The following is a 26,324-nucleotide window of genomic DNA, read 5'->3' as shown; positions in this document are numbered from 1 at the left end:
TCCTCTGCTTCCACAGAAATGGATGCAAAATCAGGTGCTTAAACACCTGTTTTGTGAGGATCAGTACTGAGGCGATAAGGAGAAACATTTTGAAAGAGAATTAAATAGCTGCATTGCTGGAAGCACTCTGACAGAGGCTTCAGAAACACTGAGAGGGTGACAGAGCAGTCAGTGCCAGGGAGTCAGCAGGGTGTGCCTTCCTTCTCACTAAAAAAAGAAGCCATAAACTTCCAGTCTTTGCTAGTCTTGTTGGAGGAAGATTAACACACAGAAAAGCAGCACTGTGCTTCATGCATGTAGATGTAGTTATCATCTGCAAAATAAGCCCTTTTTTGTTTTGTTTTGCTTTGTTTTCCCCCTTTACAGTTTGGGAAACAAAACCTTTTGTTCCTGTAGGTTATGAAGGGAATTACATTTACATAATTCTGCTGTTGTTTTTCTCCTTGTTCTGTGCAAATGTCATCACCGCTGACATCAGCGGTGCCATGGGAGTCCCACCTGCTGGCTGCAGCTGCAGAGCCAGGAGGGGAGCTCCTGACAAGGCATGCTGGGGTGCTTGGGGCTGAGGAACCAGGAGCGGGCTCCCTAATGATGTTTCTGGCTGGGAACCTCAACAGGCTTTTGTATGACACAGTAATGTCTTGCAATCAAACGTGGAAAATTATTTTAGAACAGGAATTGGGGAGAATATTATAATAATTGGAAGTAGGATGTGGTGCTCTTACGGATTCAGGAGAGTATGGTAAAAAATGTGGGAAGAATGACTAAGGATCTGTGTCTCAGAGAACCTGTTTGCAGAGGTGGGTTAGCTGTTTCTCTCCACACTGGCAGTTTTACTGTTACTTTTGTAGACCAGTGATTAGGCTTACAACATATTTTGGTGCTAGCATAAACAGAAGTATGATTCTAGTGTGTGTTTTTCATGTAATGATTTTTCCTGAATTTAGAGCGCAACATTGTTTATGTTCATTAGCAACTAATATAACACCGAATTTTTTTCCTGAAGGTTTTGGTCATTCCATAAAATGTTTCCTGTATTATATGTTTCCTAAGGGTATTAGAGTCTTTATCTCCAACATATAATAAACTTCTCTTCATCTTTCTCTAGTGCCATTAAAGCCACAAGCCTTTTGTTGTAAAAGTATACTAATGAATAGAAATGTTACAACAAGAACAGAAGTCTTGTGTTTTCCCTTCATCATGCATCATCCATTTTAATTAGACGAAAGGGTGGTGAGTACTGTGACAAGAGTCTGGAATTAAAATCATTAATTGATGTCAAGCTGACGAGAGACTGCTAACATGAATTTACTGACAGCAGGAAAGAAATTAACCTTATTACTTTATTTAGTACATTGGGACTATTTATTATATTTTCCTATGCAAGGTCAGTGTGCTCTATTTATGATGATAGAGAAAGACAAATAATTAATAGATGCTGTGTAAAAAGTTTTGTTACATCCTATAAGCCACATCGTTAACTTGAAAAAGAAAATGACACACCACATCCCTTTCATCAGCATAGCTCATGAAAATCATTACAGCCATATTTTTTATATTTTAAATGAGCATAATATGCTGTGCTATACTCTCCAGCCAAGTACAATTACGAAAGTGATCTGATTTAAAACAATGCCTTTATTTCGTAATGTCAGTGTCACAAAAAATGAAGCATATTTTTTCCTGCAGTGACATTGATTGGAATAACTGTCTGTTTTGATCATCATTGGAAGGTCAGCCTAACAAAGATGAGTTTTAATGTTAAGCGTCTTTATTCTTTAGATGAAAGAATATAATGGTGTCTTACAGAATGACAGCAGCATCCTATAGATAATTTGTGACCCAGAGGTCATCATAAAAGAATAGAGAAGAGGTCATCCTGTACTAAAGGCCATCTGGAACTGTTAAAGTATCAGATGGAGTGGGGGGCTGAGCAGCAGGACACTCTTGGTGTCTTTCCAGATTTCCCAGAGAGAACATAATATTTTTGTTGGAAACTCCCAACTTTCTCGCTTTAAGCAAAATATTTTCATGAAGCTGTTTCATCTTACTTCTAGGGGGAAAAAATAGACAACATGCTGCGATATGGAGAGAATTTTTACTTCATACGTAACCCAAGTGTTATCTGTCTTTAAAGAAAGTAAAGGTTCAGCTTTAGACTTGCAGCTGCTGTATTTTGCTGCCGCTTAACAGCTTTTACAAGAAATATTCCCTCTCAATCCATAATTACTGCAAACATTCAGAATATAAATATTTTCTAAAGAGACTTGCATAAAATCCTTTCTGATAAAACTCCCACCCCCTTCTCAGCCCATAAGAGAGGAGAGAAAACAATCCCCCTGTGAATCAGAAAATAAGAGCAATGTGTTTGTTTCTTATTCTCACTTATTTTGGGATGGGGTCTGCTTGTCAAGGGATATTCCAATTTCACTGAGATTTAGAGCATTTTTTGGCAGTTGTTTTTTACACAAGGGATGAGGGTGCAGGATATGAAAACAAATGAATGGCAATATATATCTCTATATATATACATATATTTTGTAAAAGAACACAGAGGTAAAGCATGAAAATATTGAGCCTAGGAGAAATATTTGAGATCAGTTTTGCTTCATAAAAGTATGGGCTTCTGGAGATATGTAAATTTAAGCTTGAGTGAAATAATAGCTGCTGAGGTGTTTTTTAAACAAAGCTCCTCACATTCTTTAACTGCATTTTGTTAAGTATATGGATTGAGGTGATAAGACATCACACTGCAACTGTATTTTCTCTGTTATTCTACAGAGATTAAAGGCACTGTACTGACAAGGACTGACCAAGTCCCTTGCCATATTTGTTTGGTCTTTATAATGTTCTTGATTTACAAGTTTTGTGTCTGTTCTGCGGATCATACAGGTTCAGCATTCTGTTAGAAATACCAGTTTTAATAAGAGCATAAATTTGCAGTGTTCCACGTTTCCATGCCAAGGCTTTCAGGATAGGGCAACAGTCCATCCTCTGATGTTGCATAAGTCACTCTGCTAGTGCTACGGTGGCTGTAGGAACTACTTATCTGAGAATGAAAATAGTTGTAGCATAATTACAAACATACTGAATATGGCTGCATCTGTTGGTTCTGAGTGGAACAGAACTGAAAACCCATCAGATTTTCCCAACGGCACTACAGGAGTCTAACAGTAAGCCACTGCACTAAAAGCTTTCTTTGTTCTAATTTTTAGATAAAGCAGCAATTATTTGACTAATCAGAAAGACACCTAGTGGTGTATTCACAACAGGCAGACAAGTCCCCTCTGCACACCACAGCTGGACCTTGTCTTTTGTAACCAGTTACTACCATGCTCCTCTTAATGGATTATAACGAACCAGGTTTGGTGTCCGGCCGTGCTGTAGATATATGCTGTCAGTCAATACTGCAAGCCAGCAGGGTTTTAAAAACAAACTCTGAAAGGTGTTGTGGGTGTTAATTTTTGGTCCTGAGCATATAAAAGCTGTATTCTCTATTGGTGGCTGTTTAATTTTTTCTTTTCTTTCCACTTCAGTGTATGATATTCATATAATCCCTTTCTTTGTTGAAAGGTTTTTCATTGTAATTTTTTGTCACTTCACACTGTTTCATTTTCCAACTTTAAGATTTGATTTCTTCATATATAGCACTAGAAACACAGAATAATGGACCTACAATTGAGCTAGTGACAGAATTTCATACTCACTTGTGTTACTGCACCAGCTGGAGGAGGATGATGCTGGATCGGGGTCAGCTCAACTGACTGATGACAGTATTGTAACCAGACCTCCAGTTACTGCCTGCAGTATCTGTGAATGACTGATTTGATATGTGCTATGATATATGGTAGCAGTATGTTGTTGTTGTTTTTTCACATATGAGAACAGCTGTTCCTTACACATCCAACTACAGAATTCAGATGTTAGCCAGAAGTAGTGTTTGCTGATTGGTTCTCCAGTTGGAAAAATACTGCAGGAAAAGTAACGGCCCAACAAAGCCCCTGTAAGAGAGGAAAACAGTGCTCTTAGAGTGAGGAAACAGGAAACAGGGTTTGAAACAGGAGTACTCTCAGGTGCTTTAGCAATTGTTGAATCTCTTTATCTGTTTCAGTAGTACTTCAGTCCAGCAAAAGAACTAATGAAGATTAGAGCTACGTTAATCTAATGACTGGGGATCATTCTCATATCAGCTAATCTGCCCAGTTTTGTAAACCAAAAGAAATGTGCTTCTCTTACAGACAGCAGTGATGTTATTTGATGCAACCTGCTTTCCAGCAGGATAACAACTCTGTTTGCTCATCACAGTGATCCTCCATTGCTGGGGCTGCTGACCGCAGGATCAAATGTGAAAATTTTGGCAGAAAATTGTAGTCCTTGTAGTGTTTGATTGGGGGATGCGAGGATCTGTTATCCTGCCTATGTACCTGGTACATCTGGATCCAGTTGAACAAAATCCACAGCAGGTATACTCTCCACCCCCAAGTGCTGCAAACTATTGACTGTGTAGTCTAAAGCTGCATGGAAGGGGTAATTTACTGATTGTGTATGTGTATGTGCATCAAAAAAGGCCAGAATTTTTACTTATTTATTCAAAGATCCAAGAAAGCAGGCTTGAGATACTCTGAGGGGTGGGGTCTTCACTTTGGAAAGACAAGAAATGAATAAAGATAAGGGCAGGTAGAGGTGAGGTGCATAGGAGACTCCACCAAGTTAGAAAAAAAGATTCCAGTGACACCTTCATTTTCATCAGTGTCACTTGGATTCCAATCTCTGTTTGCACTTCATCTGCTCATTAATGTAATATTTACTTTATCTCCTGCATTTTTCACTTCTTTACATCTTCATTTGTATTAGCCTTCTTAAATATGAGTCCTTATAAAAATGAGCATGCTTTTCTCAATTTATTAGAGCACTTATAATAATCACTTTTATTTTTTTCTCCCTACTACAGCCCTCCTGGGTTGAAGCTCATTAAAGGTTTTTGAAATTCTAAGGGATCTCTTCTGCATGTGGAATTTGAGGAAGGGGGGGAACGGCAGGGAGATGCTTGGTACTATCACATTTTCTAATTGGCAGATAAGCTGTGATTGTTGGAGGAGAACGAAAATTAAGACTGCCTGATTGTGTGTATTTCTGATGTATCTCTTTAATTTCAAAGTTGGTGGACTCTTTTTTTAAAAAAAAAATCTAGTCCCTGTTATATTTCTCTGTTCTTGTAGAAACATTACATGGAAAATATATGTGTACAAATTTTTTATAGAAGTCGTAGCAGAAATGCTAAGTCATGGCTTGAAGAAGTGATTGAGCGCCTGGTGGGAAGGTGGGGCCAGTCCAGGGGAGCTCAGCTGCATGCAATGCACCTGAGTGACCGGAAGGGGTGCAGCCATGATCCACCCCTTCCCAGACCACATTTAAGGGTTGGCAGTGGAGATGAGGGTATCTCACTGGTGATCCCTGCCTCTCTGAGGTCTTCTGAAGGTAAGCAGCTTCTTTCCTTTATTTCTGTACTGACAGCTGTTCCATTTGGGCTCGTCTTCATTTGCCTATGACCTTGGTGCTCTGCTGTCATTGCTGTGCTTTCCATTATGTTATGGAAGTGCACAATTATACATAGGTTGTTCCAAAAGTAATGCCTCCTGCCTGTCTATCTGGAAACTACAACAGATACGAGGATCACAGTAACAATAGTTGATAGAGTAAATTCTCAGTTATAGACTGTTATTTATTTTTTTTTTCCAACATAGTCATCACTATTAGCTATGCATTTTTACCAGCAATGAACAAGAGCCTACATGCTATGCTCATAAAAACCTGTAGCATTAGAGGTGACTTTCTGTTGCTGAAACACTATCTGCTGCCTCACATCCACTGTTTGGCATCTATAAGCTTTTAGCAAGTGCCAATGAATGTCAGCAGGTGTGTATCAGATACCATTGTGTCAGACTGTCTCTCTGCTGCCATTTGTTGCACAGTGACAGAATGTAACGGAGTATCAGTGGGAAGGCTCAACCTTTACTGCCACACCATCTATATCCACCCCTGATTTTATGGGCCAACATAATAAAATAGTAGGCATTACTTTCTGAGCAGTCCTTGTATAACTGGAAGAGAGATCATGTTGCTTTTTCAAGGTAGGATCTCCAATGTACACATTTCCTGCAAGATGTCTGCTTCATCATGAATTTTGGGTTTAGGGGGAGTGTTGCATTGTTGTCCCCACACCCCCGCCCCTCCCCCAGGTTCATGGTGACGTACTAAAACTTCCTATGGCAATCTATTTATCTTTTTAATTATAATGTTCCCCAGCCCACAACATCTAGTCTTTGTCTTTCTTGCTGCAACTAAAATACTTAATATTTGCATTGCATGTAGAAAACATGATACTGTTTTCTTCCTTATGTATTAGGAGACTGCTGTTATGTCTTTGCTGCTTTTTCCACAGCAGCTTCATCTTGCTGACTCCAGAGTAATGTCACTCAGTAGAATTTTCAGATCCATTCCTACAAAGCAGCTCCCAGCTTTTTACCTTTCTTTTAATTGATATACTTAATCATTGTGTAAGTTACTTTCTATTTCCTGTTATTAAAATAAGTTTGCATTTTCAGTTCTGCTCTGTCCTTTGAGAACATTTGAAGTTTCGATCTTTTCCTCTGTTTTTTCTTCATTTGGGTTTTGTGCAGATTCAGAAGGGTCTTAATTAACAATGAAAATATTGAGTAAACTCAGAGAGGGATCTATGCAGAAAAAGTCTCAATCCGTCCTCCTGCCAAGAGTTACTCCTTCTCTCTAGATCTTCTGTAGGAATTGCCCTGTTCAACCTATTGAACTGCTGTTTTTTCGTAGCCTGATATCTACTACTGTTTCTCCCCTATTCATAAAGTTTTTTACTGAGTTGATGAAGGAAATCGGATTGGTTTGACCACATCTGTTCTTGATAAATTTGTGGTGGCTACTGCTTGTCCCATTATCTCCTCAGTGCTTACCAATAGTTTGATTCAAAGTTTCTCAGGGGGTTGACATTAAACTGATGAGTCAATAATTCTTTTGCTCCTCCAAGGGATGTTTGACTTTTTCTGGTCTTGCAATACTTCAACTGTCTTCAACAGTTTCTCATGATTACTGAAAAAAGTCTCAGCTACCTGAGACCGTGGTGTGTGCAGGATGAAGTTCAAATAGCTTAACCAGCCACCTGGTTGCAATGAACCGTTTAGTGAAGACATATGAAGGGAAAACTAACAAATTAAGCCTTTTTCCTCCTCAGTATCATCTGTCAATTTCATTCCCTCGGTATTGAGCAGAGAAGAAACCTTTTCCTTCTTCTTCCATTAATTGCTAATACGATTACACAATGATTTATTGTTATCTTTAAAGCTCCCTGCTATTTCTATTTCACATTATGACTTGGCCTTTTTGATTTTGTCCTTGCTTTCTCATGATTATCCATAACAAGCTCACCACATTGTTTGTGTGTTCCTTCATGTGTTTGAGGTGAAAGGACAGCCATATCTTAACCAACTAGGTACATGTGTATGTACAGGAGATACAGTTGAGGTGTTCATTTAGCTATCCCATTTAAAAATGCTTAATTGTCAGGGGTTTTTTTTTTGTTTCGTTTTTGTTTTGTTTTGTGTGTGTGTGTGTGTGTGTGTGTGCGTGTGTGTGTGCATGTGTTAAAGGTTTGAATAAAGTGTTTGCATGTTACACATGACTGGGTAGCTTGCTGCTGCCTATGATCACTCGTTGCCCACATTGATCCTTTAGAATGATCTCCCTAGGAATCCAGATGGTTTTGCTAAGAGATGGTTATAACTGTGATAACAGACTCGCTCTAATAATGGTAAGAAAAGCTAAGTGTCATAAGCAGGTTCAGAGAGAAATCAAAATAATGCCTGTAATCAAGGTACCTTCATTAGAAGAGCAGTTGTCAGAAAAATTCTGCTTGGATCCTGACAAAGGTCAAAGGAAAATATAGAACAGAACAAACTCCCATATTGACTTTATTGTCAAAATTAGGAAAAAGACCGTTAAAGCCCTAAAGGCGTTTGGGGAGAGAGAGAGGAGGGGCAGTGAGAGCTGGCTTATTGCTGGCATGCTGTGCTCAGAAGGTATTACACTCTAGCCGAGGAGGAAGGGACACGTCTGACAAGATCTGGCAGTGCACCCACTGACCTCTTTATTAGAAACAATATCTAGCAAAAACTGGGCCAAATGTTGTCATCCCATCCGACTAACTTAAACAAGCTGACTGACATTATGAATGTGTTGTTGTTTTTCTCAGTTCTTAATCCATCATACAGAGGAATGCCAGTCTGATGGCAATAGAACTGAGAGCTGTCAGTGGTGGATGGCTTGTTGTTTGGGTTCTGTTCTTACACAATGCTATGTCTACCCTTAATAAGCATTGTCCGCCACTCCACATAGGTGAATTGCTTGCATTCAGTACTGATTTTGTAAATCAGAGAGCCTCGATGGAAAAGACTATGTTGTGGATAATCACTTGGGCAATCACTGAGTCCTGGCAGCATCAGGATGATTAATTGAATTGACCAAGCAATTGCACACCAGAGGCTGCAGCCAACTTTGTTTCATCTCTTAGGGGAGGGCATTGCTGCCAGTGCAACAACTATAATGTAATACCCATGAATACCCCTCCCATACTGTGCTGGTCAATTAAGAAGAGTAGTCAAATTTTAAAGGATCTAAAGGAATTGTACGACAAATCCTGCAAAACTTCTGTTGTCATCACAGATGTGAGTTTTCCACTGCTGCAAAAAGTTAGTTTTGTTCCCATAGAAGTGAAGTGAGTGTTAGCTCAGAAGATTTGTCTTGCAGAGTGGTACGGGTAATCTGAGCTACCTGGCCAACTGCCCTTTACAGCAGGGGGTGTGCACTTGACACATTTGTTAGAGCCTAGTGAAGGGTTCAGTATCTCTGAACACAGGAGTGTTTCCCTGCTGGCTGAACAGCTCTTTAGGCCCCGCAGGCAATGGCGTGCTGATGGAATGTAGTCCAGGCCTACCAGGAGAACAAAACACATGCTGGCAACTAAATGTAGGTGTCTAAAATGCCAGTTGCCCTCATCTGAAAGCTGAATCCCACTCAAAGGATTTTGAAAAAGGGAACAAGATGTCTGCTGTTTGCAGAGCAAAAGCTTTCTGCTTACTTATGTGACCACAATCCCATATGTATAAAAATTGCTATACAATGGGTATGTCTATCATTACTGGATTAGCTTGCAATGAAAAGCCTGTTGAACAATTATAGGAAGTTCTTCAGCTAACAATATTGTCATTTGAAGCAGTTATCATTAGCTTTTGAATTGAATGCCGCAGAAATGCGTGAGAGTAGTTCATACTGTACTGAATGTTATAATTTGAGTCTCAAAAGAACGACATCACATTGTTGACATTCAGTATTAACACTTCAGCAAGAGGGCTTTAGAAACTTCTAGGGATAGCTTTTGTATTTTTGAAAGTTCAATTTCATTTAAACACTGCAATATTGATCAGCAATTTTTGCAAAATTCTTTCAAGATGAAAAGAGTTATTAAAATGCTAAGCATTACTATCACTGTTAAGCCCATATAAGATCCATAAAATAAATCCTAAAAATTAGCTGATCTGAAACCCCAGACATACATTTTTATTGTGTCGTGGAATACTGTTCAGTGAAGAATCCAAATATCTACACTGTAAGCCTGAACCACTCTGGTTGAATGCTTCTCCAGATACTGGATTTCGGTGTTCACATAATCACTTTATTTTTACCTACCATAGTCTACATGGACATGTCCTGAGCATGTGCTTAATTTGGTGCGTGCTAATGGATAAGTTAAGCCACACCATGTGTATGGTGGCACTCAAGTTGGGAGTTTACATAAAATATAATATGGCATTAAATTCAGCTTACTTATATAAAAATATTATGAGATTTAAAATGGCTTACAGTTTAACAAGGGATAGAGTAATATTCAGCTACTAGCTGGTGTTCCTTTCAAGAATGTATCTATGGTTTGTTTGTTTTCTTTTTGTTGTTGTTGTTGTTGTTGTTGTTGTTATTGTTTTGTTCCTTTGAATTTGGAGTCTGTGCTTAAATATAGTATGTCCTGAAGAAAGCAGAAGCAGAGCTGCACATTAAACGATATATAAATTTAGTCAGAATATCTATATTTTTGTTGTATTGTAGGAATACCAGTTTAGACCTTACGCACTGTAAATTCATTCAGTGAAAAAGATTCAGCAAATTTTGGATGTCAGTACAGATGAAAATCTTAAATCTCACCTTTGAGTCACGCCTTGTAAATGCTATTTTCAAAGGTGACTGAATGTTTTGGTTATAATTAGCAGGAAAATGTATAATGCATTTAGACCCTGATTTTTTATTTTTTTTTTAATACTGTGTATTAACACATTTTATCAGAAATTAGAAAATAATTCTAAAAAAAATTAAAATCCTGGTAGATGTGAATGTAATTATTTGGATAACACTTCAACAATCAGTTCACTTCCACTTGAATAGGAGTAAGTATTCTTCATTGAACCATGCATGGGAGAATCTTAATGTTAGGATGCGAGTGATGTTACTTAAGTGTTCAAGTGTATTAAATAGCCAATAAGTGGATATGTGAGTATATTTTGTTAACAGTGAAACTGTGGGCACTCATGCCTGCACCTATGGAGAGTTATGTTCATGGTCAAAAACTAGATAAATTCACCATCATGCATCATAGCAGTCAGTAAGACAAAGGCCAGTATTGCCATTTATCACCAGATAATTCAGTTTTATGAGCACATCAGGTAATGTGTTTTTTTGTTCTGAGTGCATTCCTGATGCCTTGTCTTTGTTATACTGCCTAACTTTGTGCAAGACTATTTTACTTGTCTAAAGTCTTTTTCCCTCAAATTGGCATCGACCATTGTTCAAATATTTGGCAACATACTGACCACTGAAATTAAAGTGCTAGAATCTAGCAATATCTAGAAAATTGTGGATTTCCTTTGCTTTTTCCATTCAGAAGGTTAATATTAGTGGGTAAATATGTTCTACTACAGGGTAATTAACACAGAACTACAAACTGGAACTGCAGAATGATGAAGTCAACTACTGCAGGTCTCCATCAGTACTGCTTTTGCTCTGGATTTGGCATTTAAGGCTGAATCCTTTGTCAGTGTAAATTAAGAAAAAATAAATCCCTTTGGAGACTGATAAAACTTGGAAATTGCAGAGGAGCATGCTATCAGCTGAGTACCATTGCAGTTTAGTTTTCTTGTCCATTTTCCCCTCTTAAACTAAAAAGCAATCAGTTAAAAAAAAATAAAATCTTGCTTAATTAAAAAACTATGTTAATTTTTCACAGAGTGCTTCTATTTGCATTTTCTTTTTGTTTGTGTACTTGTTTTCCTTTCCACCGGGGCTGAATACAAGTGAGAGTTGTGGTGTACAAGCCAGCAGTAGTGGTCATAAAAACAAAGAATGAAGCTGTGGTATAATTCAGGTGTTTACATGAATCACTGAGCCACCTGTGCAGCTGTTACTGGCTGTTGAGGAGAGTTCAGTGGATCAGTTTGACTCTGAGAACAGTACCCTTGGTCTGTAATTGTGGGAGTTTTGAAGAAAATAGATCTACCTTTCTGTGTTACCCTTCTATTGTATTATTTTGTTACTAGGATTTATGTTAGCCTACAAAGCACAATTTGCTTGGAGCTCATTTTGGTGAAAACATTCCAATTTAGACTTCTCCATACAAAAACTCGGAGCAGGATTCTCATGCACGCACACAGTTGTCTTGTGTCATTTGAGTTATCACAGTCTCTGAGATGTCAGCACAGGGCTGACAGACATGACAAGGGCCTGCAAGAGACCTCCTTGTCTGGCAGCTGGGGGTTTGGCAGGGTGTCTGAGGGCTGTCAGGTGCCTGAAGCTGCCTGTGCTTGAGCAGCTAAATCAAGACTGGCAAGCCAAGATCTCACAGGAGACCTACACAGCAGTGTAGGTGTCATACTAGGACATGCTGACTGCCACAGGAGAGCCATAACTCTTTAAAGTCTGCTGGCAGTGATGGAGCCTGCCCATGTGGCTCTTGGGTTCCCACCTGCTGCAGGAGACTGAAGCGTGATGTCCAACTATAACCAGAATCCCATCCCTCGTGCGTCCCCTTTTTCTTTTAGCTAAGAGTCATCTTGAACATCATGTGGCTAAGATTAAAATTTCCACAAAATGCTGCAGTTACCTGACTCTTGGGTTTTGCTCTTTTTGGAAGAGGCAAGACTTGCTTTCAAAGGATTCAAAGGCTTTGAGCAGGCTGCTCCAGTTAATCGGTCATCAAGCTGGGGGGGGGGGGGGGGGGGAGGTGCGTAGAGCTATGTTATGAATGGATAGATATTGTCACGCTGTGTGGTTTTATCTATTAGATGAAAAAGGAACACATTTTGCTAATGGAAGGGAGGAGACAGCTGAATGCTTCATTTTGCAATGATGACAGAACATTAAATCAGCCTGGGTAGACAGTACTGGGGGTGCATGTGTCTTTCTTCAGTTCACTGAGTGTGTATGGGATAGATCGGATTTTCTGAAATACCAGTGTAACTTTGAAGCCCAGATCAAGTTTTAGTAATAGGTCTGTGTGCTTTTGAAAATCTGACCTGTACTCAGTTTGTATTTGTCAGATTCCTAAATGCCATCTGTTTTTATTTGTCACTTTTTGTCATAAAGCTAAACAAATGCACTTAGCTACCAGATCCCAATAGAGCATCACCTTTCAATTGTAACTTTTACATAAGACGAGTGTTAGTACTTTCTGTGAACAAACAACCTACTTTTAGGAGGTGCCAGATTCAGCTTGTTTACATATTAAATAAAACATGCACATTCTAAACAATTTATACAAGGAACAACTTATACTGTTTACTGCATGCATACATCCTTAAATATATGTGTGTGTTTTAATCTTCTTAGGTTTTTAAGGCTTGGAACCATAACTTTTATAGTGTTGGGCCAAGAAAGTACATTAAAATTCATCCCTGAAGGCAGGTGTTAGAACCACTATATCTGTCAGATTTTGATGGAGTACCATGCAATATGAATGGTGCCTGGCCATTCTCAGGCTGGTCAGGTAATGGTGTAAAGTTCCTAAGGTGCATAAAACAACAGACTCTGACAACAATGGCTAGCCTTTTTTTTCACTTTCATTATAAAGAATACAGTGGATAATCAACCTTCTTCCTTAAAGCCCGCTGTTGATTGTTGCTTTTTAAGATCGAGACTTCAATATCCAATGTAAAACTGAGACTCCATGACAAACTGAAACAGGGAACACATAAGTAGTCATTGCTAAGATGGGCTGTCCAAGGTGACTGTTAGCTGCTACTTTCAAGTGAAAGGAGGGAAAAATTAGTTTCAGCCTTCTTTTAATTTTTCAGAATTCAAGCAAAAACTCGGGAATTTCGAGAGAGACAAGCTCGTGAACGTGACTATGCTGAGATTCAGGATTTTAACCGGACTTTTGGCTGCGATGCAGACCCAATGTATGCTGGAATCTCTTCCTATGACTCGTCTTCAAATAGCGGCACAATAACTCTGACCAGCAGACCGCAGAGCCCAAGGGAAGGACAGACAGTTGAAGCCTTGTACGCCCAAGTGAAGAAACCATGGAATTCCAAGTCTTCACCTGTAGACAGGTAGGCACCAGACAGCAAACACTATGCTTTTACCAGATTCCCCTTGTAATGCTTGTGTCGTGGGAGATGACTGCACAATTGCGAAATCAGAACCCCATTTTTTTATTTATGGCTTTTTAACAGCCTTGCTGTGGAAAAGTATGGTGCTCCCATAAATCAAATAGTAACAGAATCGAATGGAATGTGAAGGGTTTTTTTGTTTTGTTTTGTTTTTCCTGTAGACTCAAATTTTCTCCTCATTCTTCAAATGGGTTTGAGTTCAAGAGATTTGGGATAATTCATTTAAAATTCAGACTTGTGATATCACCTGGCTTATTTACCAGAACTCGTAACTAGTATGGCTGTGGAATGCAACATTTTCTATCTATTCACAGCAGTTTAGATATTTCTGTAAAATTCTTACTATTAAAGCAAAAATAGGTTAATGGTTACCTGCTTCCTAGTTCTGTGGTTCTGAACTTCATTCTAACAGGTGGAACTTCTTGATAAAATACAGACCAAACTCCAAGCTTCTGTCAGGATTTATGTTGTGTTTTTGGGTTGTATCTTATGATTTATACTTTTCCTGGGAATGCATTATCGGAACTTCATCATGCTAGGCCTTAAGTTGAAATCAGGCGAATTTCAAAACTCTTTCAACAGAAACCAGAAAACCTAAAGCTAAAACAGGCATGCAAACTAACGTGAAGTAGAAATTAGCAAAGGCAACACAGCTTTTTTGTACTTCAACAATGAAAATACATCTGTTTTCTTGGCTGACATCTATGATGTTGAAGTTCTGCATTTTCTCAGTTGTATAGAAATGAACATTGAAATCCTGCTATGGGAGGTGCTGACTCTTTTGGAAGGCATTAGTTTTGCTCACAGTAAAACCACTTGTTTTGTTTTCTGCCCCATTCTTCCCAGAAGAAAAGAATAAACTTTGATTTAAATGAGCAGAACAATATCTTTTGTTACTGTGTTTGAGATCTGTAAGGAAAGCAGCTATCATGAAGAGTTAAACTAATTGTCTAAAATGTTTTAAATAAGGACTGAGTGATCCTAGATCTATTTTTTTAATTTTTATTTTTTTATTTTTTAATTTCCTTTACATAAAATTGGGGAAAAAACATGTGGTGTTTCATACTTTTCTATTAACATTCAGCATCAGAGCTGCCTTTTTATTTTCTCACTCATACAGTTATTCTGTATTGCACTGTGGCTACGTTTGGTGTTAAACAAACCTAGCTTATATGTTGTGACTGTGTATTTTATTTCAATGAAGGAAGCAAAATAATTTCAAAAGCAGACAGCTTCATCTGTGTTCTTGAAATTTTACATTCCATAGCCTTACACTGATAGACACTAGTATGCTCAAGTGCCTGACATTTCAGGACTTTTGTTATTTTGGAAATCGAGATAGCTTGGTTGGATATGGCTGCCACGTGGTGCCTCTAGCAGCTGTTTTTGTTAGACCATAAGCGGTGTTTCATGCCTGAGTTGAATGGCATCAATGTCACATTAACAAAAAAAAGTTCTTTGATGCAAACCTGGCACGGTGAAATATAAGACCTGTGTGACCCCGCTAACTCTGTGTGATTGCTGATAAAAGAGCTGGGAGAGAGTGAGTAAAACCGAAGATAACGGTGTGCTGAGGGAACCTGATGCTAATGATAAGGGTGGAATAGAGGAACAGCATGACAGTTTCGTCATTCAGGCTGTTCTGGCAGATCCCGGCAGCACTGAGGGCCCCATCGCACACAGCTTGGTCAAACTGGGACTGAAGGCCTGGTCTGTCTGCAGAGAGATGGGAGTTGAAATTTGAGAGGGGAACAAGAAAAGAAACCTATGGTTTAATGATAAAGGGATGATATGAGAAAGAAATAGGCAGTTCATGTGGGAAAAGATTATTATTTACTACGAGCATCCTCCGAAGTATATTTGGGGGGATTGAAGGCTCATGGCCAAGAACTTTCTGAGGCTGTTCTGTCTTTTACAAACTTCATCTAAGAAGTATTAAAGATCTGAATATCATTTTAAGAAATAGTTCTGGTTGTGTGTGAGATGCTCCTTAGCTAAGATGTCTCCCTGCCTGTAGGATGCCTGGCTTTTCACCCCAGGGGCTCCTTTAACTCTTGTTCCTTAGTGCCTCTTTCCAGTAGTGAAACCTTCTCTTGATGTACTTTGCCATAGTCATCATGCAGGTACCTCTTCATGATACTCTTTTCAAGGGAGTTCCTGTCTCTGCAGGATGATTTGTCCTGATATTGCATCAAGATATTTGAGGAAAAATAATTAGTTACAGCACTGCATCCTTAAAATACTGTTTATGTTAACAGTTACTGCAGATGAATGCTTTTTTTCCTCTGTTTTACCCCTTTGCCCTTTCATCCCTTCCTTTCCTCTGTGTTTCAGAGGTTAACTAAACAGTCCCTTCCAGCCTTTGTGGTTGGGAAGAGGAATCTTTAGCAGCACACTGCTGCTCACTGCCCAGAGCTGGTAATGGCCAGGCTGGCTCAAATCTTTAGCATGAACATCGTAAAAACAGCATTGTTTATATGGGAAATGTTATTACTATTTCAGTTTGGTGCTAAGTGCCAAACAAAATCTGACATTTAAATATGTCCTAAAGGTTATTTAAAAGTCACTTACAAAGAGACCTATAACAAAATGTCTCATAATAGTTTGCATACCACTGTTGAATGGATGACAGATTTTTCTTTAACTTGCAAGAGAATTACTGCATCTGCATGTGAGGCCTTGTCAGGGTTTGTTTTTCTTTAATATTCCTTAAATTTCTCTTATTTTCATCAACACATGCCACCAACTGATGCAGATTTAACTGTGTCATGGCATGTGGATGATAGCGAAGTGGAGGACAAGTATGTGAGGTGCTATATCAGAACAATGGATAAAGATGGATATATTTTTTTGCAAGTTTGAGTCTCTTATGAGGGCAACAACTGTAGTGCTTCACCTAGTGATGGTACCACCAAGTGATCAGGCAAAGATCCCTAAGTCACCTTAAAACGTGACTTGAAATCTGAATTAAAATCATGCTTGTTCTTTCTTCCACTTTCTTGAATGTGTTTAATATTTGTCTGTATTCCAAATACTGTAACTGACAAGCATTACGAGACAATAAAACAATGAAGAAAGTGGTTATTCACTAATCATTTTGACCATTCATTTCCCTAAATGAAAATGGACTGTATAATGTCATTACCTCAATAGAGAATTGCACATCAACATATGTGTGGAAGTAGTGTTGCTTCATCCATCTTACCCTCTATGACTGCAAATAAAAAAAGCCTATAAATGGTAAATTTTGCTTAAATATTTTTTAGGACTTGGAGCTGTTTTAGAATTGCTTCAGCACAGATGTATGTTGTATTAGAATTGAAGAAATCATCAATAAGATTTGGTGGCTTTTTTGTTTTTTATGTTTCCCCTCCCATTCCCTTCCCCTCCATGCCCCAGCAATAGTTACTATCTGTTGAATACATAATTGAAGTATGGAAGGTTCTTTAGTTTGAGCTTTTTATGTAATCCATATTTAAGCATAGTTCCTGTGAATCTTGAAGCACATTTACTGAATTCCAGTTACTTAGTCATAGCAACTTTTTCCAGTAGCACTAAGAAAGTGTTTTCTGGTCTCGATCCTAAAGAATTAAAACAGTCTTTCCCTAACAGCAGAGCAGTTTACTACTTAGACGAAATGAAATCCTAGCAATAAGTAAATAAATAAATTCTTCAGGGGGTCATTAGTCATCAGTGTAGCTACATATCTATCAGCTGCCCTGGCTACATTAGCTCCATCCTATGTATCAATAACTTTCAGAGACAGGCTACTAAGCATTTTTTTGCTTTCCAACTTTTTCTGTTACCATTAAGGGAGCAAAATCGAGGTGGAATGAGTAATGTTTGTTTATTTTACAGAACTGGAAAGAAGTATCTTGAGAATTCTGTTCTTGTCGATAAAGCTTTTAGTTTATTTGAGAAATATTTCTAAGTATGTTTTGCATCATACAGAAGAGAAGCTGCGCTACTGATCAATAGTGTTTTTCATGCAGATGACAATGATGCTATACAATGGGGTTTTATAGTGATCACCTGACATCCATAGTTGAGCAGTATGTAGAAAGACAACTCCTAATGGACATTTACTGGTTGTCACTGTGTAATTTCCCACCAAGAGTGCATTGTCCTGAAATATAATTGAAATAAAATAGGCACTGTGCTGCTATAAATCTAAATAGCTTGAAAATAGTAGGCTAGACTCCCACGGCTTGCTGAGGACGTTTTAATGGAAACATAAATACCATAATCATAAGCTTTTTGCATGCATTTTACCATTAAAAAGAAAAAATAAATGTTCATTTTAGAATGAGAGACCTTTATGAACTGGTTTCTATCAGAAGTGGAATCAAGTTCTGTCAAAGGAATATTAGAGAACTGAAAATCACCCCACTTGCTTTAACTGTCATCTGTTCAGTGCTAACAGTCAAAAATGCTATTTTTAAGGGCAGGCTGCACATTTTACTTACTACTTGCCCAAAAAGAAAGGCAGAACATTTTATTTAGTTGTTAACTTTTATTTGCTTGGTGTTATGTTTTTGCTTAAATTGGCATAAGAGTAACGAACACTGGACACTGGAAGGAAACATTCTAATACAACATAGGAACATGTAAAAAGAGTAATAAGCAGACTTCGTCTTTCTAGTGTGTGTAGAGTGATTTTTAGCAGCAGCAAAAAGGGTTGTGAAAACTATGAAGTACTATATTGCAATGCCTGGATAAATGTTAAAAAAGCAAGGCAGTCGTGCAGCTATATTAAACCTCAGTCATAGAAGAGTTCCTGAAGTCTATGGAATCATTTGTGCATAGAAATCTGAGCTTATTGCCAGTCCCATAATAGATGAAGGTATGCATTATTACTCAGAACAATGCATCCCATAAGTGTTAGGGTGTTTGTTTTTTTTTCTTAAATAAAGATATTTTTAGATAGTTCTTGAAGTTGACTTGAGGAGCACTGCACAAGCTGTAAACTGTCTAAGCAATGGCATTTATAAAATACAAAGCTGTTCAAAAGACATGCAGTGTAGGTTGACCAAGATAACAAGTAAGCTCTTCCGTCCTACTTGTGTTTACTTCTGTTTGTTGATGTGGAAGTGTTTTCCTAAGCCCCTGTTTGTTATGCAAGCTCCCTAAACGACTTCAGAAATTAATAGTAATAGGGTTTAAATCCTTATCTTCCAGAGAGTGTCACCCTTCTGCAGCATAACAAAGCTTCAATCCTATGAGAATCAGGCTGCTGGAAAGACTTTTCCAGCCTAACAAAATGGTACATGTGCCATTGTGGTATCATCAAACAGATTTTCCAAGACAACCCTTCAGAGAGCAGTGGGCTAACAAACTATTTGCAGTTCTCTCATATGTAAAATAGAAAAAAAATACTTGGAAGTCAGTGTGGTATTTTCTTCCTTTCTGACAACCTGGAGAAGGATTACTTAGAGCCTCTGTGAGACTCTTTTTAGGGTTTAATTTCACTTGAGCACTAACATGTTGTTGTTTGTTGTTGTTTTTTTTTTTCCTCTACCCTTCCCGCTGTCAGCTAGTAATCCTTACCCCCAGAACTTCCTAAAAATTAGCTGCATCTGTCATAGACCCATGTATTTAGAAGCAAACAGACAATATTAGCATTGGAATTTTATTATCTTAGGTGGTTGTTTTCTTTTGTTCTTCCATCTTGATAGAATATCAGACAAGTTTTAATATAAATTCATGAGGATTTATGTAGACTCCCTATTGTGAAAGTATGCAACTGCACTCCCTTGTTTGAGTTACCATTTCAGTAGAGTAAGAGGCAGACTTACAGTGAACTCTGTTCAGGTTCAGGACTCTGAAAGTCCTGTGTTGTGGGCTTTTTTTTCCCTTTTTTTTTTTTCTCTCTTCTTTTTTTAAATAGATACCAAACACTGATACTGTTGTGAGAACGGTCCTTTTTTCCATTTACCACAACCACGGCCTCACTTAAACTCTGGTGTTTTTGCTTCCTCTCTCCTCAAGTTGACTTGCTGTGTAATCTAAAGCATGAGAGCTATTTGTTTGTTTTTACAAAAGCAGTAGACGTTGGTACCTCTACAAATGGCTGCAGTGGGAAAATGCACAGAAAGATAAGAGGGAAATGAACTTTCCACTCCAGGTTACAAAACAAGGAGGTGAAATGGGGCCCACCGAAGGTTGACAATCTTCACTGCCCTTATTCTGAGAGAGTCTCAGCTAGCACCCTTTCCTGTAGTGGTATCTGTTTGGTTTTGTAATTTTCAATTAGGCACTTTGTTGCTTGTATGAAAAATATAAAAGCCTTCAAATGGGAGGAAGCAATGTTTAATTAAAAAGAAGAAAAAAATGATTTATTCTTGTCTAAAATAAAGCATGATGTAAAACTTAGAAAAGTCAGTATCTTAGGTCTTGAACTGTGTGACTTGAAATTGTAGTCCTAAAACAAGGCTAATGTACGTGTCTTTGTTTCCTACTAATACCATTAATAAATGTTCTGAAGAAATGTATAATATTTGTTCTGAGGAAATTTGGGGGAATATCTGAGGATGCGAAGCTGAAAAAGCGAAGGGTCACCAGTTTCTTAAATTAAGTACTTTGATTCTACCTGTCTAAACTGTTTTAATCTGTTCTTTTCTAGTCCTGTTAGCCAAAATTTGGATTGCGAACTGTTATTATGCAGCACTTGGGCACCATAATTTAATCAATTAAATGTGTTGCTGCTGTTGGATGTGGCCCTTTTTAAATGGAGTACAAATTTATGACTCTTCTGCCTTTTGTGTACCTCCAGTCAACCCATCTGTTCCTCTTTGGTGAAAGATTCAGACTTCTGCTTTGCAAGCACTTAAAAAGTTAGGGCTTTGTCTTTTTAGTTGTGTCATTACAGGAGTATAGAGACTAAGTATGCAGAGCATGTTGTGCATTCACAGAATTGAATCCCTCTGCAAAATATAGAAATTGAAGTTAGCTCTTTAAATTAATGTTGATAAATAGTTTAAAAGTGAAGTATGAGCTAATTTTTATTTAAGTTCTTCTAATCAGCATACTAGATTTATAGATTTGTGGAGGTTTTTGTGGTTACTTTTTTAAGAATTATATCTATTTTGCAGATGAGACAGGCTATATTTAGCCCAATTGTTTATCTTTATGGTCTGTCTTGTTTGTTTATGTAACTAAACAAGCATCCTGAGTATGGTCTAAGTGGTTTGTCAGTGGAGGAAGTGGTGGAATCCAATTGTGGGAAGGAATCCTCTGCAGTAAACGTCAGGGAGGAAAATAGCATCACTACGTGTAGGTTAGCAAGTGTGTGTGTGTATGTGAGTGTGTGTTAATTCCTTTTAACATCTTATAAACTCATTGAATGAGTGCTTATATAACATATCACACAGACAATCCTGGAAAATGAGAAACTGCTTGAAGATCTCATTTCCTTGTGTTATTAGGTGGAAAGCTGAAAACTAATGCTTTTCAGCTCTTCACTCAGCAAACGGTATTTATAACTCAAGTATTAGACTTCAGAGCGTATGACTTATAAGGTGTTTGAAGTTTTGTTCTGTAAGGCTCAGTAAGGCTCAGACGCTATGATATACAAATTTAAAAGTTTCTTGCATGACTTATATGATTATGTATTTCTGAAAAATGTTGTTCTGCCATCAGATTTATTTACTTGCCATAGACATTTTTATTTTTTTTTTCATTCTGTAAAATACTCGTGACATTTAAATAGCTTTTCAGTTGATGTATTCATAGATGTCTTTCTTATGTGATGGATATATGAAATGCTATTATAGTAAATAGATCGCATATCTGTAAGGGATAGGGAGTTTCATCTGCCCTGAGTTTAGATGGTGATATAACATATAAGACTTAATTTATGAAAGCAAAAGCAAAGGCACAGATTTTGATTCATTTCAATTCACGTGTATAGTTTTGTGACTGTAATGCATGGCATGTCTGAGTACCTTCGCATTCTATAATGGTATGTCTTCTGTGTGCAGCAATTCAACCTTGATTACAGCCTTACATCCTTTGGTCCCAGGTTTCCCTTTAAAAAGAAGCAAAGTGAAAACTAGGATGAAAGAAGAAGGCAGTATTACTACTACAAACAATTTAAAAAGCAATTAGAATCCGTACTACTTCGAGGGCTATGAAAAGCGAAGTCTCACTTCTAATTTCCAGTTATCTTTGGAAAGGGAATTTATTTGCAGAAGACCACAGTACTGCAGTACCTGGCCTCCTGAGCACTAAACACTCTCTGACCTGGCAAACAAAGGAGACGGAAAATAGTAATGCTGGCCTTTGTTTACTGAGACATATTGTATGGCTTGTTAATAGTTGTGGTATATATCATGGGGTATTTTTTGCTGCAGAGGGAACAAGCAGAAGCTGCCTGCCATTAACAGATATAGTATTTATAAATAAAAAATAAAGGAGAAAAAGAAAAATAATTCATAGCATAACCTTCTCACATCATCTTAAACTGTACTGTGTCTGCTTGCTTAAGATAAACTTTGCGCATATTTGCTAAAATGTTTTCAAATTAACCAACATGTTTCTAAGGATTGCTAAATGCCCATCAAGGAATGGCGGGATGCATTGAAGCTATTTTAATTAGCAAAGTGTGATTTAAAGGTTGCTAAAATCAAAAAAGAGCTTATTCATTTTTCATCAATAATCACTTTCCTTAATATTTCATCAAAACCTGCTGATTCGAAGACCACCTTCTGGGCTTCGATTCATTATGACTACAGACGTAATTTAATTTTTCCCCCTTTCCTCATTCTGTGATAGGCTCTTTCATCTTTGAGACATTGTTAAGATGTTTCTAACATTCACAGATTGTTAATTGATCCAACTTTTTTTTTAAAACTGTACTTAAGACAGGGTCGTCCCTTCTGTGGAAGCAATTTTCCATGCATTTGCTTCTTTCTAATGCTTCTTTCAGTCTTTGTCTATGATAACACATAAATTCTCAGACGTACCAGGAACAGGGAGCAGATGTGGTTTTATTTAGTTATTTATTCTTGTATCAGTTTGGTCAACTTAAATGATAGAATACTCTGGAAATGCTTCGAAGGTAAAGGCCAGAGATGATACAGGAACATCTGTGTACCCATGACATGTCTGCATCCCAGTACTGCATCTATATGTCAGCTATTCATTACATCTAATGTGACAATGAGGCCACAATATTACAGAGATGATAGAGATAAATGTAAAGAGTTGCTATAGCCGGTAAGATTGCGGAGTCGCTGAGTTAGACCTTTATAGTTAATCTAAAGCAAACTTGGAATTTAAACAGTGCTATAAGTAATGTATTATACCTAAATGTTTGAGGAATCATAAGAAAAGCAATCCTGGGAATTTATTCAAAGCATTTTGTGAAAGGAAATTCAGTTATAAGAAATTGCTCTTTTTGCTCTAGAAGGGCTGTTCCTCTAAGTTTTGTCTACATTATCAAATTCTAGCAATATTTTTTTTTTGTCCCAGAATGCGTTTCTGTTATTATTTCAACTGCATAACCTGTTTCTTCTTTGGAGGTATCCCCGTAGAGCAGTACATAGGAAACTTTTATCTGTGTTAAAATAAGAAATTATTAGTTACTCAGCAAAACCAGAATGTAGTGGGTTGAAACAGACTCACTGCTATGGAGTGTACTCTGGGCCATTCCTCTCTGTGCTACAAAAAAGTTCACAGTTCTCAGTTTTCTTCACTTACCTCTTGCTGATGAGAAGCTTGTCCCACTCAGTAGATGCGCTCAGTGTCCAAGCTGTGCTTCCCTTGTAGCAAAGAGCTGGGATATCTATTCTTCTCATATTCCTCATGGTTTGCCTCAGTCTGGTCTGATTAGAATTTCAAAAAATGACCTTTAGGTCTTGCATACATGGTCAGAGATGCATTGTTGCTTCTCTAAAGTTCATATAGACTGAATTTCATTAGCTTTCCTTAGTTCTTCTAATCTTGATGTAGATAGAAGCTCTGCTGTTTTTGATGTAGGTAAAATTGCTACAGTGTAAGGCGACTGAATTTAACAGGATAATAGGTAAAACTGAGACAGCATTCAGTGTTAGGAATAGAGCTACTTCATTGGACCTCACGCTTACCCTTTTTTAATATTCCTTCTCACACTGATACCTGCATCATCTATGCAGTGTGTTATCAGTGAGTGTCGATCCATATTCAGTAGAGCACATATACCAGTGCAGAATAAGATGCAGACACATGAAGGTGTTTCTTTGACAGATTTTTAATGTACAAATTTAAGAATATTCATGTATGTATAAAAAACTTTCTCTAGAAATTTCTTCACTCCAGAGGAGGTGACTTCCAGAGCATGTCTGGTCCAAGCCTTTGCTCAAAGCAGGATTGATCAGGCCAGGTTACTCTAGAGTCATATCCCGTGCGTCTCTGAGGGTGGTGATTTCACCAGCTCTGTGGTGCCTACCCCAGTGTTTGACCACCTTCATGTTATCTAATAAAGCATTGTAAAATCAGGATTTCCCATGCTCTACTTTGTGTCTGTTTCCTCTCATCTTATTGCTCTGCAACTCTGAAATGTCTAGAGAGTGTATGTGAAATAAGATATAAATCACTTTCTGTATGATTGGGAATATTGAAACCACTGATTCAAAATTTCAAGGCATCAAAGAAAATTTTAGAGACAGTAAAGATTGCCTTACAAAATGAATACTACATTGTTAGCATTGAACTTTTCCTAGTGATCACTCGAGTTCTTATTCTTTAATTGCCAATTATATTCCCGTATTTCAGAGTTATGCTAAGGAATGTGTCTTGTTTCTTATTTTGAACATAACTACTCCCTTTTTCTCCACTATGCTATTCATAGCATGAATACAACCCTTGAGGACAAGTCATAACTCTTAATGTTCCCATAGAAGGCTGCATGTTGTCCTTTATTTCAGCTTTGGTATTGTGAGTGTGATATTAAACTTATCCAAAACCAGCACGTCTGGAAATACTTCTCAAAACTGCATTCTATTGGCCTGCATGTGTACTTCACTCTTGCTTTTCAGTGTCATTCTGCAGAGGATGCTGGTATAGCTTGCCTTCTCAGGATCATTGGATGCCCCCCCACCCCATCATCCCTGTCACGGGCGCAGGTAGATTTTCGGTTAACCTTTGACACAGTGTTACTGCCATGTCCTGCTGCTGTGGTGACAGCCTCTGTTCTTCTGAAAGAGTATTTTCAGTATTTCTCTCTTCCTTCCTTCCTTTCTTTCTTTCTTTCTTTCTTTCTTTCTTTCTTTCTTTCTTTCTTTCTTTCTTTCTTTCTTTCTTTCTTTCTTTCTTTCTTTCTTTCTTTCTTTCTTTCTTTCTTTCTTTCTTTCTTTCTTTCTTTCTTTCTTTCCTCTTTCTTCTCTTTCTTCTCTTTCTTCTCTTTCTTTTCTTTCTTTTCTTTCTTTTCTTTCTTTTCTTTCTTTTCTTTCTTTCCTTTTTCTTTTCTTTCTTTTCTTTCTTTTCTTTCTTTTCTTTCTTTTTTTTTTTTTTTCTCCACACTGAGGTTTTGCAGCTCACCTGCACAATATTCTGATAAAAAATAGTCCCACAGAAATACTACCATGTTGGCAAGGCACTGTGAAACAAAGGTTTCCATACTGTCCTGAAAACCGTTTACTTGTGAGATGCAGTGTGCAGCTGGTGCTGTGGCATTGCAGGAACAGAGCCCAGGAGACAGGCAGTCTCCTGCAGGGCTGAAGGACTGCACCGGAGGTGATGGAGGGGAATAAGCAAAGGAAGGCTCCTGTGGAGATCAGGAGCACTGCAGGATGGGAGAGGAAGCTGCCTGCTGAGCATGCTATTACAAAGGAGAGCCAACTATCCTCTCATTTTCAAAAAAAAAAATAAATAATAATAATAAAATAAAATAAAATCAATAAAAATCACCCTCTTTATATACATAAATGAGGGAGAAGATGATCTGTGCAGTATTGTCTTTCATCTATATGGTGCATTTGCAGGGGTTAAAGGAACTTCATAATATTTAGTGGGAACTTCTAGTCAATACAGAGACCATTTTGTGCTGTGGCTCATCCCCTCCCCACTCCTTCCACTGACAAGCTGCCACCTGCGCAGTAAAACACTGCTGCTGTTTAATTGCATATAAATCAGGGCCAGGGAGTGGAGACAAGCCAGGAGAGCCTGGAAGGAGAATGTAAGTTTTAAAGGTAATTACCTGAGCTGGAACATGGCCAGGGCACTGAGGTTAACACCTGTATGCTTGTGAGAAGTGTCTAGTGGTGTTCTTCCAGAAGCCATTTTCTACTGAATTATAGAAAAGACCTTGTTAGTCACTGGATCTGACTCCCTTATGACACTGAGTTTGTTCCTACTGTGGTGTTTATCACTTGTGTAGTGCGCCTTCACTCACTTTGAAATGAGATTTGTTCGTCAGCTTTATGTAGACAGATAGACTACTCTTGTTCTTTTATAGATCTTGGTTCAGAAGACAAGTGCTTGGCATCTAACCTAAACTTTTATTTTATCACCTCCGCATTCTCTTGAATTTATTAGGGTCTAGGACAGAAAGACATAAAAGTGTCTGAAATTCCCAGTACCTATCTGAGGGTATCCACTGAGATCCTAAGG

The 26,324-nt window shown here is 37.9% G+C and overlaps 1 protein-coding gene across 31 annotated transcripts in view; it reads left to right on the top strand.

Moving 5' to 3' along the window:
- The window catches only part of PARD3 (par-3 family cell polarity regulator), a 424,727-nt gene that overhangs the window by 311,003 nt on the left and 87,400 nt on the right, over positions 1–26,324 (top strand). For 29 of the 31 annotated variants that reach the window (XR_014943142.1, XR_014943141.1, XR_014943139.1 and 26 more), the window contains one exon: positions 13,419–13,676. The exons of the other annotated variants lie outside the window; for them this stretch is intronic. Coding sequence is in view for 25 of the 29 variants with exons in the window: in XM_085538903.1 (XP_085395029.1) it covers positions 13,419–13,676 (258 nt within the window). In the remaining 4 variants the exon portion in view is untranslated. The remainder of the gene's footprint in view (positions 1–13,418; positions 13,677–26,324) is intronic. 31 annotated transcript variants of the gene reach the window in all.

This window comes from Coturnix japonica, chromosome 2 (assembly GCF_054131305.1).
Source record: "Coturnix japonica strain WE chromosome 2, WE-NBRP24, whole genome shotgun sequence".
NCBI lineage: Eukaryota > Metazoa > Chordata > Aves > Galliformes > Phasianidae > Coturnix > Coturnix japonica.
Note: the sequence above shows the minus strand (reverse complement) of the source record. Positions and strands in the feature narration are given on the sequence as shown.